General features: G+C 45.0%; 1 protein-coding gene across 1 annotated transcript; it reads left to right on the top strand.

Moving 5' to 3' along the window:
• The first annotated feature begins 2,266 nt into the window (after positions 1-2,266).
• SEC22B (SEC22 homolog B, vesicle trafficking protein) lies at positions 2,267-17,378 on the top strand. The gene is made up of 5 exons (XM_034778928.1): positions 2,267-2,465; positions 5,052-5,161; positions 13,053-13,213; positions 14,103-14,249; positions 15,359-17,378. The coding sequence occupies exons 1-5, from the start codon at positions 2,268-2,270 to the stop codon at positions 15,511-15,513; spliced, it is 771 nt and encodes a 256-aa protein (XP_034634819.1). The 5' UTR covers position 2,267; the 3' UTR covers positions 15,514-17,378.
• Positions 17,379-20,762: the final 3,384 nt, after the last annotated feature.

Genomic DNA, 20,762 nt, shown 5'->3' on the forward strand with positions numbered 1-20,762 from the left:
TTCTTCATACAATGCACAGTCAACCTATGGACGTTGTGAACATGAGAACGGCCCCAGTGGGTCAGACCAAAGGTCTATTTAGCCCAGTATCCTGTCTTCTGACAGTGGCCAGTACCAGGTGCCCCAGAGGGAACGAACAGAACAGGTAATCATCAAGTGATCCATCCCCTGTCACTCATTCCTAACTTCTGGCAAACTGAGGCTAGGAACACCATTCCTGCCCATCCTGGCTAATAGCCATTGATGGACCTATCCTCCATGAATTTATCTAGTTCTTTTTTGAACCCTGTAATGGGCTTGGCCTTCACAACATCCTCTGGCAAGGAGTTCCACAGGTTGACTTATCTACTTTCTCTACACCAGTCTGATTTTATAGACTCCCCCTTAGCCACCAATTTTCCAAGCTGAAAAGTCCCAGTCTTATTAATCTCTCCTCATTACAGAAGCCATTCCATATCCCTAATCATTTTTGTTGCCCTTTTCTGAACCTTTTGCAATTCCAATATATCGTTTTTGAGCTGAGACGACCAAATCTGCACACAGTGTTCAAGATGTGGGCGTACCATGGATTTATATACAGGCAACATATTTTCTGTCCTATTATCTATCCCTTTCTCCATTATTCCCAGCATTCTGTTTGCTTTTTTGACTGCTGCTGCACATTGAGTGGATGTTTTCAGAGAATTATCCACAATGACTCCAAGATCTCTTTCTTGAGTGGTAACAGCTAATTTAGACCGCATCATTTTATATGTATAGTTGGGATTATGCTTCCAATGTTCATTACTTCGCATTTATCAACATTCAATTTCATCTGCCATTTTGTTGCCCAGTCACCCAGTTTTGAGAGATCCTTTTGTAGTTCTTCACAGAATGCCTGGGTCTTAACTATCTTGAGTAGTTTTGTATCATCTGCAAATTTTGCCAATTTTGTCTTGAAGGCCAAGATGATAACAGTGTCCAAAAAAAAAAATTAGATACATTCATGGAGGATAAGTCCATCAATGGCTATTAGCCAGCATGGGCAGGGATGGTGTCCCAGAAGCTGGGACTGGGTGACAGGGGATGGATCACTTTTACCTGTTTTGTTTATTCCCTCAGGATACTGAGCTAGATGGTCCTTTGGTCTGACCCTGTATTGCCATTCTTATGATCATTTTGGTCCTGTTTGCCCTTAAAAGTCTATTAATTATTCCTTTGTCATTATCTTCCTAGAAGTTAAAATACCATCTAAGGGAGGCAACTAACTCCAGGAATTACTGTGCCCCAGTTTTTAACCTGTCACGTCAGGTATAAGTACTACATAAAAGTCAAGAATGATTCTAGTCTATAGCCATTCACTCTGGAAAACACAGCAAAGGGGGAGTTAACGGTAAGGCTTGCGGAGTTAGACACCTGAGAACATCTGACCATACAAATTCAGTGTAAAAGAGAATGTTATTTAACTGCAAAAAGAACAGGAGTACTTGTGGCATCCGAAGAAGTGGGCTGTAGTCCACGAAAGCTTATGCTCTAATAAATTTGTTAGTCTCTAAGGTGCCACAAGTACTCCTGTTCTTTTTGCGGATACAGACTAACACGGTTGCTACTCTGAAACCTGTTATTTAATTGGGTATTCACAGCACATACATCATACACACAATGCAATAACTACAGCGAGACGTGAAGAAAATGCAAGGGACCCCCTTGGCCGACCACGGAATCACCTGACTTCATGTTTTGTGCCGAACTTACAGCATTTCTAGACCAGGATTTGAGAGGCCATGACAACAAACCTGTCAGCCCCACATGGGATGACTGCGCAAACGGGCAGTAAAGCCCAGGGCAGCAGCGGGAAGGCTCAGCTTTCTCCAGCGGGATAGGCGAAGGGGGTAGACTTGTCCGCCTCTGGCCCCTCCAGGCCCGAGCCCTGGCAACCCGGCCTCCAGCGCGGGGGTCGGGCCTGCTCAGAGTGTGGGGCCTAGCCCACATCCCCATCGAGTCGACACAGCCCGGGGGAGTGGGAGCGGGGACGAGATGCCTTGGGAAGCCCCATCTCCCCTGGCCCTAAGCTCATTTACCGCCTCGCCCTACTCCGCTCCTGAGCGGAGCGCGGCCCAGCACCCGCCCCGCCCGAACCTCCGGGCTTTGATCCCCTAGAGTCACTCCCTTCACGGCCCACGGGCACCCCCTCCCCGGGCCGCCCCCACCGGAAGTGGGTGGTGCCGGTCGGGTTGCGTTCAGCAGCGGACCGGAAATAACCCGGCAGTTCCGGTGGCGTAGCCCGGATGCTGCGCTGGCTGTTTCCGGCCACCTCAGTAGTAGAGGCCAGTCAGAGGGTGGCAGCTGGCAGGCAGGGTGGGCGCGGGGCCGAGCAGCGGCAGCGGCTCCTGGGTTGGAGCGGCGCAGACATGGTGTTGCTGACTATGATCGCGCGGGTGGCGGACGGGCTTCCCCTGGCCGCCTCCATGCAGGAGGATGAGCAGGTGAGAGACCGAGACACCCCCCCCCTCCCGGCCCAGAACCCCCGAGACACCCCCAAGCCCCACCCTCTCCCGGCCCAGAGCCCCCCAATTTCCCCCCGCTCCCGATACCCTCCCCCCGATTTCCCCGCTCCCGGCCCAGAGCCCCCCCCCAGATTCCCCCCATTCCTGACAGGTCCCCCCTCTCTCGCCCCAGAAGTGCCCCCCAAGCACCCCTTCCCGGCCCAGAGCCCCCGAGATCCTCCCCATATCCCTTCTCTCCCTGTTCAGAGGCCCTCCTTCCCGAGCCAGAGCCCTTCCCCAGACGCACACCCTCTCTTCCTGGCCCAGAGCCCCGCTCAGATTGAGATCCGCCCTAGGGGCGGGACTCAGAGGCTGTGTGGAGCTTACAAAGCAGACCCTAGGTGGGTTGGATGTGTGCCCTTAGAAGGCTGTGGTAGAGCTTGGCAAACGTGAGTTTCATGCAAGGTTGATGACATTTGGCACTATTCTTCTCGCACTGTGACCCCGTTGGACACTAGACTCACCCACCCCCTGGGACGGAGAGAAAGACATGAACTAGATGAAATAGTGTATTAATGGGTGATTAGTCCACTGACAACAGAGTGAAGTATAGCCTTATAATTCTGGAACCTAATGGTACCTTTTTAATGTTAGTTGGAGCTCTTTTCCGATTCAGCAAGGCTACTTCTGTTATAACCAATTATAATACTCATTAACATCAAACCTACCCATAAGCAGATTTACATTTTTGCCACCTTTTTATTGGCTGTTTACATTTATACATTATTTAAATTAACACTTGCACGAATGTTATTTTCAAACTATTAATACAATCATTTTAATAAGTGATTTTTAAATTTTAAAATGTTTTATTAAAAATTTTGCTAAAACAGTTATAACCAATTCATAGCCACAACATAACTTTGGGTCATGTCTTTGTTACCTTCAGTTTTTTTTATTGTACTATTTTCAATTTATTTTTAGCTTTTTTTAAACTACCAGCTTTAATTTTCCATACTTGTCTACACTTAAGCTAACTGAAACCTAAGCCTAATTTTGATTTAACCTATTTTATAGGCTACAGCAGACACATCTTACATTGATTGAAGGTCTTTCCTGTTGAGTAGGAGTGTCACCTCCCCAAACGATATATTTATGTGACAGAAGAATTCTTCCATCAACGTAGTTGCATCTGTCCTGGGGGCTGGTTCAGCATAGCGATGTCAGGGGGGTATTTTTTTCACGCCCCGCCTGATGTAGGTGTGTAGACTAAGATTTATAACCCCTGAGAAAGGCGGAGACTAGATTTGGCACCAAGATCTAGGCACCCCGCCTCCCCCCCCAGCATCTAGACTCCCAAGAGAGAGAGACCATGTGTCTCCTCAGTATCAGTGAAGTTCCTAGAGAGCCTTCCAGCACTGAGATCCCAAAGTAGATCAAAACTGTGTAAGACGCCAAGACCCACCCATCAGTGAGATTCTCACATACGTGCACACTTTTGAGGAAGCAAGCTAATTCTTCTGGAGAGAGAGATCCTGGCAGTATGTCTTCACTGCAGTGTAAGCCCAGGTTAGTAGAACTCAAGTTAGCAGCAGGGCCAGCGCTTTCACTAGGTGACCCTAGGCCTCACTCGCTCCGGGACCCACCACCAAAGTGCCCCGAAGACACGGAGCGGAAGGACCCCCCGCCACCGAATGCTCAGAGGAGGAGCACTGCCACCTAGGGCGGCAAAAACCCTGGCGCCACTCCTGATTAGCAGACCCAGCATTTGTTAACCAAGGCTTGACCATCTATACTCATTTGTAACCCGAGGAATTGTTGAACCTTGGGTCCCAGCTTGGGACTCCAGCATCCATGCTACATTATGCTGGACTGAGTCCAACCACCCTTATCCCAGACTTCTTAACACCCTCCCAAAATGTGTCTACTCTACCCCGTTGTTCATGGTGCCATGTGGGAAAACTTGTCTGTCCAGAGGACAAAGAAAGCTGGCCTGTGGGATTGTAGGACATTTTTGGCACAGCGTGAGTCTAGCAGGGCTGTGTCTACACTGCAAAGTAATAGGGCTTGAAGCCTGTGTTCCAGTTTGACTCAGACTTGGACCCTTCACCTGTGGGGTACTGGGACCCAGGGTCCAAGTCCTGAGTTAGCACAATTTGTGTGTAGACAGATGGGAGTGGGGTAGGCTTAAGCCTGAGTTCAAACCTGGGGCTGACACTGCAGTATAGACATACCATTTGAACTCTTCCCGTCTCCCTCAGGGCAGTGAGACTGAAGCACCTTCTCTGGACCAAGACCCTCCACAAGAGATGCTACAAAAAACAAAACTCCCTAGGGGACCTCCTAAATGGGGACTGAGATATTCATTAGAGGTAGATTCCTGAGATTTACCAGCACCTACCCCTTGGTTTGACTGTGTTCATTGACTTCAGATCCAATTCTGGTAAAACTGTTTGAGGTTAGCTATGGATATCATGTTAGTTTCCTTGTGGGAAAGGGCCTGCCTATACCTTAAGAGGTTGTATTGTTTGTAGTTCATTTTGCCATATGGTAGAACCATGCCTAATAGACTTTTTCCCTTCTCAGTCAGGTCGGGACCTGCAGCAGTATCAGAGCCAAGCTAAACAGCTTTTCCGGAAGTTGAATGAACAGTCGCCTACCAGATGCACCCTAGAAGCAGGATCCATGGCTTTCCAGTAAGTAAAACATGCTGTAGAGATTAAGATGGAAAATGTAGGTATCCCAACCTACAGCTATAGAAAACTGAAAGGTACTTCCAGGAGACGTCGGAGGTATACTAGAAATTGGGCCATTAGAGAAGAGTAAGAGTCATCCCACCAGCCATGGGAAACCTGTGCTCAGAGAGAGTGTTATTTCCTTTTATATCCTTTCAATCATTTTAAAATTTCTTTCTTCTCTAGCATTGTTAGACTTCCTGCTTTCCTATCCAGTTCTTGTATTCAGCCGCTCTCTTTTCTGTAGACTGCATATATTTGGTTCCCTTTATGTTTTCTCTACAGGTTGTGCCCACAAATCATTCTAGCATCTGTTGTCCTTTGGATTCTCTGAGGTTTATCAATATATTTTTTTAATAGTGAGGAGTCCGACCTATACTTAGGTTAGCATTACCACAGTTGATTCTTCCTATACAAGATTCTCTTCTCTCTCCATTCCACTATAGTATATCCTTTCATGTATCAGCCTTGCACTCTGAGCTCATCTAATTTGTTGTTCATTATTTCCCTGAATCCCCTCAGCATTTCTGCTCTCCAGCAAGCATTGATTAGTATTAATAACCCGAAGTGTCTTAGCTGCATTTAGCTCATCCCTTTGAGTTCGCTGTCTCTCTCTAAAACCTTCCATAATGTTTGCCCTTTGCTTTCATTGTAAAGCCTTCTAAGTTAGGATCATCTGCAAATCTTACTGATGTACAACATAGTTCTAGCAGACTTGCTCCGGGTAAGCAGCGAGCTGGCAAAATCTGCAGGTGACACAACATCATGTAGGTTAAGACCTAAGAAGACTGATGTACTTCAGAGGGACTTAATCAAGCTAGGCAGCACAGTGCCAGTTGAAGTGAAATGTTGACACATTCAAAGCTATGCACATTGGAACCTCCTAGGTTCTAAACCAGGGGTTGGCAACCTTTCAGAAGTGGTGGGCCGAGTCTTCATTTATTCACTCTAATTTAAGGACGTTTTGCGTGCCAGTAATACATTTTAATGTTTTTAGAAGGTCTCTTTCTATAAGTCTATAATATATAATGAAACTATTGTTGTATGTAAAGTAAATAAGGTTTTTAAAATCTTTAAGAAGCTTCATTTAAAATTAAATTAATATGCAGAGCCCCCCGGACTGGTGGCCAGGACCTGGGCAGTGTGAGTGCCACTGAAAATCAGCTCGCGTGCTGCCTACGGCACATGTGCCATAGGTTGCCTACCCCTGTTCTAAACTAAAGATTGAAAACATTTGACTGGCTACCTTTAGAGAGGAGATTAATAAGAGGGGACATAAAAGTATACAAAATGATGAAAGTTATAGAGAAGGTAGAGGTACCTCTAATCACCTTCTCTCATAATACAAAAACAAGGGAACAGCGAAGTAAACAAAAAGGTGGCAAAGTCAAAACTGATAAAGGAAATTGTTTTCAATGCAATTAATTGCCACAGGATCTCATTTGAGGGCAAGACAGTAGCAAGGTTTAAAAAATTTGTACAGGTAAAAATATCTAGAGTTAAAAACTCTTTTTTGGAAGCACCCTCATGGCACACAGCCAGTCTGTAATAGTTGGGGCTTAGGAGGCAGCTTTCCTCAAGATGGGTTAAAGGTTAACTCATAATCACTTCAGTTTTTTTCACATTTTTTCACTTTTCTCTAAAGCAATCTGGTGCTGGCCATTGTTGGCAATAGGATGCTGGACTAGGTAGCCCACTGGTTTGATCCAGTCAGGCAATTCTTGTGTTGAGAATTTCTGTTCCCAAAGATGCTACTTGATACCTCTTCCCAGTTTACAGTCAATCTGTCAGTCATTTGTTTCCATACCACAATATTATCCAAACATCATTCTGACTTCCACTGAGATGCCTGGGGAAGATTATATCTAAATCATAGTAAAGCTCTTGCTATGTAGTGTCCATGGTTCTCTCTGCTTACCAGACTTCTAACTATATCAAAAAAGGCTATCCGGTTTTTGGTCACAGTTATTTATGAATCACAACAACCTTGCAGTGGCTTTGATTTCATCAGAGCTGTTAAACTAAGAAAATTCAGCCAAGTTCAGTATTTCTCTGGGAGATCTTAGAGGTGCAGTTGAGGGGTGTTGGAAGTGTTGTGGGTGAGTAGGCAGGGGAGGAGCACTTTGCCCTGTGAGTCAGCATTGAAGCAGTTCTTCAGCCAGCTGTTAAAGCAGGGGTGGGCAAACTACAGCCCGCGGGCCGGATCTGGCCCCACAGGACTTTGGATCTGGCCCACGGGATTGCCCTCTATGGCACTGTGGGCCCCACGCCGCTCTCAGAAGCGGCCAGCACCACGCCCCTGCAGCCCTTGGGTTGGGGGGCTACATGCGTTACCCTTGCCTCCAGGCACCACCCCCTGCAGCTCCCATTGGCTGGGAACGGGGAACCGAGGCCAATTGGAGCTTCGGGGGAGGTACCTGGAGGCGCGGCAAGGGCAAAGCACATGGAGCCATCTGCCCCGCCCTCCCACAGGAGCCGCAGCGCTTCCTGGAGCAGCACAAGGCTGGGGACAGGGCAGGCATGCAGGGAGCCTGCCCTGACCCCGGTGCACGCCGCTGCCACCCCAGAGCTGCTTTAGGTAAGCAGCGCTGGGCCAGAGCCCAAACCCCTCCTGCTCCCTAACTCCCTGCCCTAAGCCCCTGCCTGCTCCTCACACCCGTCCTGCACCCCAACTCCCTGCCCTGAACTCCCTGGTGCATCCTGCACCCCTGTGCACTCCAACTCCCTGCCCTGAGCCACCTTGTACACCCTGCACCCCAACCCCCGCCCTGAGCCCCCTGCCACATCCTGCACCCCAACCCCCGCCCTGAGCCCCCTCTGACCCAATCCCTTGCCCTGAGCCCCTTCTTGTACACCGCACTCCCTCCCACACCGCAACCCCCTGCCCCGGCCCTGCATACAATTTCCTCACTCAGATGTGGCCCTTGGCCCAAACAGTTTGCCGACCCCTGTGTTAAGGGGTGCAAATTTTTAGGATGAGACATAAAGTCACAGATGAAAAAGAAAATCAGTTTTAGTTTTAAACAAAAATTCTAATGAAACTTTTGATAATGCTGAATAAAAAAAAAGGTGTTTGAGATTTGGCCTAAAATAGTCCTATTTAGTGGCTAGTGCATTAGCTTGGCAGAGGAAAAAAACGTTCTTCGTTAACTGATGTTCTAACTGCTTGAAAATAACGTAGTGCAGAGTAAAAAATGCGATGACAGATGTCGTGGAGCAAAGTGGAATGTGCACTTCTCCAAATGTGCTGAAGTGTTAATATGAATAGCCTTGAAACTGACAAAGTTTGAAGAAAATTTGGCTCTCACTGAGACCCCAAACCAAGTTTGAAGAATTTTCTTCAGCCATTTTAATGTTGGAGATTAAAGTAAAAAAGCCTTACAACCAACCCAGTTATCATGGCATGTGAGTATACACACTGATAGGTATGCAGGTGATAAGTGCCTATGCAGTCTGCTGTGAAATTAGTTACTAGCTGACCTTTGGCTGATTAGTGTTGTAAGTCTTTAAGTGCACAGATTACTAGTTTCATGAAAAGGCAACCCTTGGCCTTTGCCAGCTGGTGCCTCTTAAAGAAGTGTGTTTTTTTTTTCCTCTCTCTTAAAATAAATATAAAATATTAAAATAAATATAAGAAATTAAATTTTAAAAGTATATTAATTAAGATTGCACAGATAAACATTCAGAAATCAAGAATGCAAAAAGTTAAAGGTGGCCAACTGTATCTCTGTCCCCTTACATACATGCATTGCAAAAAGGGCTAATTACATGATTTTATACTGTGTTAAAATTTATACCAAAAAAGTGTTAGTGCAGTGTTAAAGTTGAGAAATCAAGCCGTTACGTGAGAAAATTTATATTACGGTTAATCTGGGGTGGCAATGCTATGCGGCATTGGAAATCTGTGTGCTTTCTCTACTGATATAGAAAACTTGGAATCCGAAACAGCTAATATCACAAAAGGAGTAGAAATAGCTTTGGGAAACATGGAGACCAAGGCAAGAGAGCTCAGATCAAAACCGGCTGGCCTAAAGTGTGATGGTGCGGCTGTGCACATGACAGGAGACCGTGTTAAGAGAAGATATTGAACTCTAGCTTCCTGTTACACCTCTACCCCAATATAACGTGACCTGATATAACACAAATTCAGCTATAACGCTGTAAAAAGCAGTGCTCCGGGGGGCGGGGCTGCGCACTCCGGTGGATTAAAGCAAGTTCGATATAAAGCGGTTTCACCTATAATGCGGTAAGATTTTTTGGCTCCTGAGGACAGCGTTATATCGAGGTAGAGGTGTATGTGCCTCATAGGAGATTATCCCTGTCTTAAAAGGTTTTGTTTTGAAATATGTTTTCACATTTTGCTCTTCGAATCCTGAAAGATTATGGATTGCTCAAGTTCTTGATAATGATTTGAGGTAACAGTGGGTTATGCTGGGAGGGATCCAGTATGTGTGTTGGGTTGGTAGTCAGGCCAGAACACTGAAGACATGGATCAAAAATGATCATTTGGCTAGCACTGTTTTGGAACATACTGTAGAAACTGGGTCATGGACTGATGTGGAACAAGTTAGGGGCTTTCTTAGGGTAAATCAAGAAGCTAATTTGTGAGTATATTCTATTCCATGGTGGACAGTGGTGACTACACTCTTGCTGTTCAAGGCAAGCCCCATTGTTGTTTGAGGCTTTTTACTAAAGCTAGGAAGTGCCATGTTGGGAGTGCAACAAAAACAGATAATCCTGGCCTCACTGTCCAAAAATTAATTCTTGAATGTGGCAAATTTGAAGGATTTAAACATTTCTGGGTCACTAGAGGCTAAGCTGAGGAAAAATCAGATCTGTATGCTTGAAGCTGCTGTTGAACATATGGATACCAGAATTACCAGGCTATTGTATGGTTTCAAAACTTTCATTCCACACAGCGGCCTAGTGATTGAGAAAATAATTGGCCCATTATGGCAATGTACAAATTAACAACGTGCTAAATCACTACGTATAGGTGTTAAGTAAAGAGAAAAGAAAAGGTGACTTACCAGTTACTTTTAATGCCAATAAATCCACAATAGTGCATATGCATAATGAAAGGTTTGAACCCCTAGGCAACCTACCTTAGTCCCATCAATAACAATATAACCTCTATGTCCTCATTGTCTTGTATCACTGTGGTGCTACAATACGAGTTTTCCACAGTTATTTAAATTAAAACAAGCCCCCAAACACACACGTGTGCTTTGTTGCATGCCATGACTTGGGCCATTCAATTATATCTGCATCCAGTGTAGGTGACTTTCAGCCTTCTCTGGTATGCTGTACTACTGGCTGGAAGAGGAACAAACATGGTAATAAACATAATCACGGTTAGCATTCAACAGCAGGCAGCACTAGTTAGTGGAAGGGTAGCTAAGTGCTATTCTGTATGTTCAGATCTAAATCTCAAAATCCAGTGGACTTCATCCAATCAAATTTGTTCTTGAATTAGAAATAAAATACATATTCTCTGTTCTGACATGGGAACTCAAACTGACACTAAAGTAAGGACAAAACTAAACTTGCAAGAACAAATGATAGTTAGACACTAAAAAAGGGATTGGGGGGTGAGGGGAGTGGGATTAAACCCTGGCTCATTAGTCAAAAACAAAACAAGTGGAATGCAGCAAAGTGCCATTAAGCAGTCACATCAGCTACCATATTTCATCATAACATACATGTGAATGAGGCCACAGCCTGAAAATTATTGGCACAATCACACTTTCTTGTCAGATAACAAAACCTGAAGTCCCAGTGGCCCACAGACAAGCAGCATTTCTGTTTCTCAGCTTGCCTCTGTGAGGCTTTGTGTATGGGAAATGGAGTCCCATGTCTAAGACTCATCTAAGGTGAAGTTTGGGATGCCCCAACTAGTCTCCTAAGGCTGTGCAGGGCTGACCACCTATCTGATGATTGCCAGGGGATTGATACAGTTCTGAATCTCTGTAGGAGATGCCACAATAGTCTTCTCTCCCTATTTCCCCATCCCACCCACCCCTCTTTCCTGCTGACCTCCAGGAGAAGATGCTCCTGTGCACTGTACAACATATCCTCTCCCACATACATTATGGAGCTGCCCTACTGGGTCAGACCATGGTGCATTTTGGTCAGTATCCTGGCTCCAACAATGGTCTGTACCAAAGCTTGAGGGGGAGTATACAGAACAGGGCAATTATGGAGTGATCCACCCCATCTTTCACTCCTGGCTTTTTGTAGTCAGAGGTTAGGGTCGCCCTGTGTTTGCGTTTTCCTTCCTGACTGTTTTGGCTAATAGCCATTGATGGACTTATTCAGTTCTTTTTTTTAACTGAGTTATACTTTTGGCCATCATAATACCTGTGTCAATGAGTTCCGCAGGTCAGTTGTGTGTCATGTGAAAAAGTACTTTCTCTTGTTTATATAAAACCTGCTCCCTGTTAACTTCATCACCTGAGCCTTGGTTTTTATGTTATGGGAAAGGCTAAATAACACTTTTCTGCGCTCACTTTCTCCATGCTGTTCATTTTATAGACCTCTGTCATATCCCCCCTTAGTCGTCTCTTTTCTAATCTTTTTTAGTCTCTCCTCATACTGAAGCCATTCCCTACCCTTGATCATCTTTGTTGCCCTTTTCTGTACCTTTTCCAGTTCCACTACATCCTTTTTGAGATAGGTTGACCAGAACTGGACATAGTATTCAAGGTGTGGATTTACCGTGGATTTATATAGTGGGATTATGATAATATCTGATTTATTTTCTTTCCCTTTGATAATAGTTTTTAAGATACTGTTAAGCTTTTTACCACTGCTGCACATTAAGCTGAAGTCCAGGGTGATGCCAAGATCTTCCTTGAGTGATAACAGCTAATTTAGAACCCAACATTTGGGATTATTTTTTCCAGTGTGCATTACTTTGCACTTACCAATGTGAATTTAATCTGCCATTTTGTTACCAGAAAGGGCATGGGAGTGTGGGGCCTGCCTCCTTCAGATGACAGAACGTCAGCAGGAAGAGGGGAATGTCCCTTATTCTGCTAAATCCAATGTCAGGACTTTTTAAAACAACAAACAAAAACACTAAGGAAATTCTCAGGCAAAACTTTGTTAAAATGAAGTTAAAAGCCTTTGGCAGGGATTGAACCCAGGATCTGAAGCCTCAATAACACTGTAGTTAGGGAAAAGAAAAGAAAAACTAAGGTATTCAGAAAGGCTTCATTTTAAGTCTAATGTGTAAAACTGTGGAAATTCAGTCATGATACTTGCAGCAGAATAACTCTGTCCTGAGCAATGCACCGAGAACCTGAAACTTACACTACAATATCCATCCCAAACAAACAGTTCATCTTAGCAGGGGATGCTAGAGCTAGACTATAGTATGCTGGTTTGTGCCAACTAAGCTGCCTTTGTGGCTATGAAGTCCAAATAAAAATGCTTTACAATGTCCTGGTAAGATGAGCTTGCTGAAAGGAGTCATTCCCCACTCCTCATTAAGGGCTCCTACCTGCCAAGCATTGCGTGCTCTCATCATCTTGCAGGGTTAGGCCCTAGGATTCTGCATTCCAGCCAGTCATCCAAGATGATGTCTCATATAAATTCTCCTAGGAGGGTGAGTAGATGGAGATTATGATATTTGCAGAGGAAAGGAAAGGGTTAGTGTAATGACAAGGTATCCCAATATTGGGGAGACACATATGAAGCCTGCTGTGCGATGCCTGGTATGCTTTTGTGTGTAGTATAATAATAAACCCAAAGGCTGGGATACTCCGTCATAGAGAAGGAAATATGAGAAAGGGAAAAGTGGTGTCTTACAGGGGCATGGTTAAAATTTGTCCGGTTTGTTCTCTTCTAGCTACGTTATTGAGAAAGGGGTGTGTTACCTGGTGTTGTGTGAGGCCACCTTCCCCAAGAAGCTGGCCTTTGCATATCTGGAGGATTTGTATTCCGAGTTTGATGAACAGCATGGAAAGAAGGTGCCGACGGTCTCCAGGCCTTATTCCTTCATTGAGTTCGGTGAGGTCCTTCCCCTTGAGACTAATTAATAAACATCCTGTTTGTTTGGCCACATTAGCCTCTCCCAGCTCAGGCCATGGAACTTACCACTGACAGTGGAGAAATCTGGTGCTCTCTCTGAGCCAGGCATGCCAGGTATGTGAATGGAGAAATGGTAGGGGAAATGGCAAATTTTCTACAATCCAACTTTCCGCTTTTAAGTCTTGGCTTTTTCTTGTTAGCATTCGTGTGCACCTTGCTCACTCTCTCTGCAGTGCTCTGCACTGGGGTAGCCCAGAAAAAGACAGCTCTGGATGCTCATGCTCCGTGGGCAGCCATATTGTTACTCCCTGGCAGTGGTTCTCCCCTGATTGTGTTAAAGGGTGGGAAGCAAACTAGCAAACTTCCTCTCACTTGAGGTCACATGGGCAATGTAGGGACTTCCAAAATCGCCCTCAGCTGTACTTTTATGGCAGCATTGGAGAGGTGTGGGAAGTGGATGTGAAGCATGGTGGAGCCAACTCTCATTAAGCATTGAGGAAACCTGAGCTGATTGGCTTTAGATGTACATGTCCTCTTTTGGGTGGCCTGTTCTTGTAAGTCCAAAGGACATCCATCCTGTCAACAGCTTTATTCCTGGTGAAGGCACGCAGGATGCAACATGCTCTAAAACAAGTCATCAGTGTTCCTTGTGTCTGTCAGAGGAGGAAAGGGTTGTTAAATTGCCCTTGGGCTATGCTGTCATGAGGTCAGGTGGTTGGGATCTACTCAGAGCGGGGTAAGAGGTGTGGTGGTGGGTGCAGTTTTGGGGGGAAGAGGTGGAGGCTGGCTCAAGGGATGTTCTTGGCACGGCAGGCAGGAAGTGCTGGGAGGAAAAGTTTTCCATGTTGACAACCACCTTTTGTTCCAGACACTTACATCCAGAAAACCAAAAAACTCTACATTGACAGCCGGGCAAGAAGGAACTTAGGCTCCATCAATACAGAGTTACAGGATGTGCAGAGAATCATGGTGGCCAATATTGAAGAAGTCTTACAGCGAGGAGAGGCGCTGTCAGGTACACGGAGTTCAGCTTTTGAAACTCCTTCCTCTCTCTGAGGCTGGCAGGCGGGAGATGGCTGAGGGAAGGATTCTGAGACAAAGAGGGCCTCCTGAATCGAGATTGCCTTGTAGTGTGTATGTCTGGCTGAAAGTGCATTTTCATTTGTCTGATCTACATCATAAATAAGGCTAAGATTTAGTATGGGGTATAAAAGTCATGGATAGGTCACAGGCAATAAATAAAAATTCGCGGCCCGTGACCTGTCCATGGCTTTTACCAAAAATACCTGACTAAACCTCTACTGCTGCTTCGGGCCCTGCTCGAGTGCTGGGGGTTGGCTACCCCCAGCTGCTGCTCCTGGGGACTGCTCACCGGACGGCCTCCGGGCACCCCTGGGGCTGCTGCTCCAGCTCCCTCAGGACCGCTGCTGTTCGGGCGGTCCCCAGGGCACCCCCAGGACCGCTGCTGTTTGGGCGGTCCCCGGAGCCAGCCACACTGGCCACTGTTCTAGCAGTCCCCAGAGCCAGCTGCCTGGGGCCTCCCGAGCAGCAGGCGGTGTGGCTGGCCCCAGGGACAACCAGAACAGCTGGCCCCGGGTCACTCCAGCAGCGGCAGGTGCAGCTGGCTGCAGGTGGCCCTGAAGTCAGCCACACCAGCCGCTGCAGAAGGCATGGAGATTGCAGAAAGTCATGGAATCTGTGACTTCCGTGTCCTCTGTGAAAGAATAGCAGCCTTAATCATAAGCCATCTGGCAATTTGTAACCCTACTTTGGGAGGAGCCAAAGCCCCTTGTGGGCTTGGGGCTGTTCTTGTCCTGTGAAGATGAATGTTGGTGGTGTGTGTTAAGGACAGGAGTGATATGTGCTAGTGTTTTGAAGGTGCTGGTGAAGTTACTGTTGACTCTTCTGTTTGGGGAGGTAAACAGTTTATATTGCATTGTGTTTTGGCTTGGCTAACAAGCTTAATGTAGGAATCCTTCAGAACATGAGGAATGGAGGATGCACAATAAATCAGATAAAGCTCCGATAGAGCAGCTGCAATTATCTATGAACACAATACAGCGGGAGTGTCTTGTTACTGTTAATCCTGCAATTAATCTGCTTCCATTTTCTCTTCCTTAACAGCTTTGGATTCCAAGGCCAACAACTTGTCCAGTTTGTCTAAGAAGTACCGTCAAGATGCAAAGTATCTTAACATGCGTTCCACCTATGCCAAACTGGCAGCTGTAGCTGTTTTTTTTATCATGTTAATAGTCTATGTGAGGTTCTGGTGGCTGTGAGATGTTGGCAGTCACTGGAGAGGGAGAGCCTGTAGCATGGCAGGTGTATGTGTGCAGCACACTTTGTTCACAGGGATGTGCATTAGAATCCACACAGGACTGTCACCTTTAAGGGTGTGTCCTGAAAATGATACGTGAGTACTACACTGCTTAGTGAATTTTAATCATAGGTATAAAGTCTTCTTGGTGGACTAGAGGCTTTTCCTCTGAGGCACTAAACACTAGGGACTCTGTAGAGTGTGGCCTCCCAGTGTACTAAACTTATTAACAGTGCTGTTTGATGTGTCCTGGAGCAGTTAATCAGTGAAGTTTATCCTAATCGGGTGGTACTGGCAATAGTCACTTCTTCCTCCCTTTTAAAAAGTAGCTCTAGTGGGAAATGGACTCTAATGAACATTCCTTGTGTCAGCAATGTTTGCTTTTCTAGAATCTGGGTCTGCATTTGCTTTTTTAAAACAAGACTCCCTTGTTTGAAGACTGATTCTGCACTGTACATATGTAATGGCTTTCACCCTTGTCAAATTAGCTATTGTTGGGTTTTCATTGTCTGACATCTTTGCTTGTTAAATTTTCAATTGCTTTAGGAATAAATGGATATTAAATTATGCCTTAAAATTACATTATATTTAGTCTTAGGCGAGACAGTGAAAGGCCACTATCACTGACTCCTACAAAATTAAACTACTAGTTTGTAAATCTCACTTTCCTGGCAGTTGTGTATAAGAGCTTGTTTTAACGTGACTCAGAACAGTCTGTTTGTGTAATTAAAAAGCCACTGGCCCAGGCACAATGCAAACAATTTCATCTCTGTTTTCCTGCCATCTATCTATCTCCAGAACCATTGCATTATTTCTTTCCCCTCTGTAAACATTCTTTATTCCTCAAACAAGTGTATCACTACCGCTAGCATTCCAGCACTTGCAAACTACTCTACAAAAACAGCCCAGTGTGTGTGTGATGAAGAAAAAGTAGAACATTTCTTTAAAGAAATATTTCCGTTTCAAGTTTCTGTGAGTTTGGTGATAGAGAATAATACAGAGTTTTAAAAACTACGATCCCTTGTTAATGTCCTGTTCTCCCTATGGTCACCCTCTCTCCACTTCTTTTGGCAAGATCTAACTGTAGCTGAAGAGAAATTCATATTGCGTGGCTACAGCATTTAATTTCTTAACTTGTTTCTCACTAGACAATGTAAATAGTTCCATCATGATGTGATTTTATATATATATATTTTTTTTTTTTGGTCCAAGTGCTAGAAACTTTGTCTTGCCTATTAGGCTTTAGTTTTTTAAATCAAAGCTCTGTACAGGCATCCCCCACCTTTTCCACAGTAAGGTGTCTGTTTCTGTCATTATCTAGCAAGTGAACACTTTCATAGAACAGAAGGAGAAATTCAAAGTTCCTTAGCACCTTCAGAAAACACTTAATCTGCTGCAACTCTGAAAGTGTAAGCTGTAACCAAGATGGTCTCCTGCAGTAAAGTAGGGCATAGGAGCGAAAAGAAGCCTGAGTGACTCCCCTCTCCTCCTCCTGTGGGCAGGCAAATAGGCAGCTAAAATTTGTCTGCTGATCTACTTGCAAACCTGATCTGTCAGTCTCATCTTCTGATTTTTGCATGATGTTTCCATTTGTTTATTTGTAGAGAGCTGTACTTTTAAATTCTTAAAAGTTGTGTCCCTGACAGATGAATGTACAAGTGATCTAGGTCTGTGTGTAACTTAGGTACTGAGAGGTGAGCAGACACTACATCTAGATTTTTGTAATGACCTATAGGGAGTAAAACTCTTGCAGTGAATGGCAGCTCAGTGAGCAGTTGCCTGCTGTAGCCCCAGTGTCACAGTGAAATAAACACTTGCAAAAGTTCATTTCCTTTAGTGTGGAGTTTCCTGTCTATATGTACAGTTTTTTCCTAAAACACCCTCTCCTTCCTTCTCATGGTCCAATTTGTCCTGGGGTAGAACTGGGCAGAGGCCACTTGGTAAATGCTGTATTAATGGAGTAGGCTTGTACCTAGGGTGGAACATGTCCTTTAACTGGGGCTGGGCTCAATTTTTCGCCTGTAGGTTGGGTAGAGTTTGGCAAATGTCATTGTCCTTTTCTAGCCCCTAGCGGGAAAACTTATAATGTTACCTATTAGAGGTGGGCCCAAGGCCTGCCTTTGTGACCATAAATGCATGTGGAGAGTAATGTATGCAGCTGCAGCTATTTTGTGTAGCAGTTTGCAGCTTAGGTAGGTCTCGGCACTGAGAAGTAAGTCTTAATTAATACAGCAAGCTAGTCAGTGCACTATGCGTTCCATGGCTTTGAATTTGCTGAAGAATCCATCTCTTGCTGTACTCAGAATGTGTTTTTATTTTAAAAATATTGTTCCTAGCCCTTTCCAAGGTGCAGAAGATCTTAAAAACAGGATGCAGCTAGAGTACCCTGTAGTGTGACAGTAGGGTGACCAGACAGTAAATGTGAAAAATCGGGACGGGGTGGTAGGGTAATAGGAACCTATATAAGGAAAAGACCCAAAAATCGGGACTGTCCCTATAAAATTGGGACATCTGGTCACCCTATGTGACAGTGCCTCAGACCAGTGTCCTGTCTGGGAGGGATCAGTGCCACATGCTGCAGGGGAAGTTACAGGAAACCCTGAAGTTGATGGTTGTGGAATAATCTACAACCACAAGGGGGAAAGGTTTCGCCTTCCCCCAGCAGTTGTCAGTAAGTTTATACTATGAAGCCTGAGTGTTTGTCCTTTCTAATTTTGTGATCCTGGTCAACTGAACTCTACATGTTCTCATTAAACATTCCCAATTTTTTTTAATCCTAAAATTTTGACATTAATAATCTAATGCAATGCATTCCAAATGCTAATTGTGGCATTGTTTTAAATTGGCTGCCTTCGACTTGATTATATGTCCCATGAGATGGACTGCAGGTCCAACACTGCCCTGCCTTCAGTCCAAAATAGAGGCATTCTGGGAGTTGTAGGCCTCACATCAAGAAGTGCTGGGAGGATGGGCAGTATGGAAGCAGCTCCCTTACCTCAGGGCAGGAGACAGCAAGGTGGTGGGGAGCTTTGGCTCTCCAGTCAAAGGCTGGGAAGAGGCCTAAACAGCAACCAGTCAGAGAGGGTCACTTGGGCATCATCACAGAACCTTCAAGTAGCCAGAAATGGAGCCTGGCACCAGGTTTTCCTGAAGTACCCTGAGGAGAGGGTATAGTCTGGGTAGAGATCCAGAGATGGAGACATCTCAGGTCTGATTTACAACTAAAATTTAGGCCAATTTAGCGACATTGCTCAGGGCTGTGAAAAATATCATGGCCTCTGTGATGTAGTTAGGTCAACCTAATCCCCATGGCAGATGCAGCTAAATTGATGGAAGAATTCTTTTGTTAATCTTCCTACCCCCTGTCAAAGGTGGATTTACTACAGCAATGGGGAAAAAAACCTTCTGTTGCTTTAGTATCTATACTACAGCAGCATAGCTGTGCCACTGTAGTGCTTGTAGCAAAGACATATTCATAGAGAGAAGCGAAGGTTGTAGCCTGAGCAAAGAAAAGAGGGAGTTTAGGGCCAGATCAGATGCCTGCTTCATTAGCTTGGGCCAAAGATGGGAGCTCCCCTTTCTCGAAAAACCATCAGAGGGCCCAACTGTCACTGCAGAAAGGGGAAAAGACCTGGAGAATGTTTGAGAGATTAAACCAACTGATCAGTGAGGGAAGTAGAAACAATGGCCATGCTCCCAAGGTAAGACATTCCTTTTACTCCCATGGTCCCCGTGCTCTTTGCTAAGAGGGTCAATAGGAGACCCTCACTTACTTTCTCTATGCCACTCACTTTTTTTTATACCTGTATCTTAGTTCCTCTTATTAGTTTCTTCTCTTAACTAACTAGTTGCAGTCTTTTTCTGTTGGGGGGCGGAGAGGGGTCTGTCTCTCAGGCTTTGTCTACGCTCCAATTAGACACCCACGGCTGGCCAGTGCCAGCTGACTCAGGCTTGTGGGACGTGGGCTAAAGGGCTGTTTAATTGCGGTGTAAACTGACCCACCCAAGGTCTTTACTCTGTTCAAAATACTGAATTAAGATAAGTTTAGTTTGTTATATTCTGTCCATTTCTCTCTCCTCCCACAGAGCATTAGGGTATTCTGCTGTTTAGTTTAAGGAGGGAAGCCATACTGCTTTACAGGTTCAGTTTTGTTTGATAAGAATCTAACTCAAATTCCATCACATCCCATATACACAGAGTCAGCCAAAAGAGGAGGAGACTCAGACTTTGAGCTTACTTTAGTATGTCTCAATGCAGAAAATACTATTTTTAGCAACTTGTGGCCAGACTTTTATTGCTCAATCTTAACTTCCAAAGATTACGTGTCAATTGGCCACTGTGTGTCACTGAGACATTACCTGGGCTACCAGCTTCCCAAGACCCACGTACAATTTATTCATAGGAACAACAGCAATAGGCTCATCCATTTAATAAATGCCTGTCAGTGGTAAAGCCAGATAAAGTTAATCAGTTTCTTAGGGGAACCTATGACCCATTTCATGGTACACACAGAACATTTTGACATTTGCCTTAATATTTGGCAAGTCAGTACACTTGATAAATTTCAGATGCAGTCATTCCAGACTAAACTGCTTTGCTATCCTGTCTGCAAAGCCTCTCCCCAACTTTCTTTGGCAATGCGAGAATCTGGATTGGAGGGGAGGGAGGAGTGGGGCAAAGCAGGGCAGGGGTTTTCTTTTCTAAACAGTGTGTCTGATTTGGTAGCTCAGAGATTGCACAAGGCCCTGCTGTAGTAAAGCCAGAGCGTATGAGGCACATTTCTCAACCTTTGCATGGAAGCTACTATGCAAGCTAGAGGATGCCAGAATGAGCTCCTTTTGTCTCATCCAAAATCCTTTGTTCACCTCTTGCCTGGGGACTGTGCTGCATTATAGCTTATTTAATGATTGTTTGTCTGCATCATACACAAAGCTCAGTGCTTATATGTAATGGGTGGGGGAAATGCCCTGTCTGGATTCCAAGGTCAGAAGGGACCCTTGTGATCATCTCCTGTATAACACAGGCTACAGGACCTCCCCAGAACAACTTCTTTTGAGCTAGAGCAGATCTTTAAAAAACATCCAATCTTGATTTTAAAACTGCCAGTAATGGAGAATCCACCACGACAAACTGTTCCAATGGTGAGTTATCCTCACCTATTAAAAAATTATGCCTTATTTCCAGCAGGGGGCAGTGCTGTCACAGCAAAGG

Source organism: Trachemys scripta, chromosome 8, assembly GCF_013100865.1.
Source record: "Trachemys scripta elegans isolate TJP31775 chromosome 8, CAS_Tse_1.0, whole genome shotgun sequence".
In the NCBI taxonomy this organism is placed as follows: Eukaryota; Metazoa; Chordata; order Testudines; family Emydidae; genus Trachemys; species Trachemys scripta.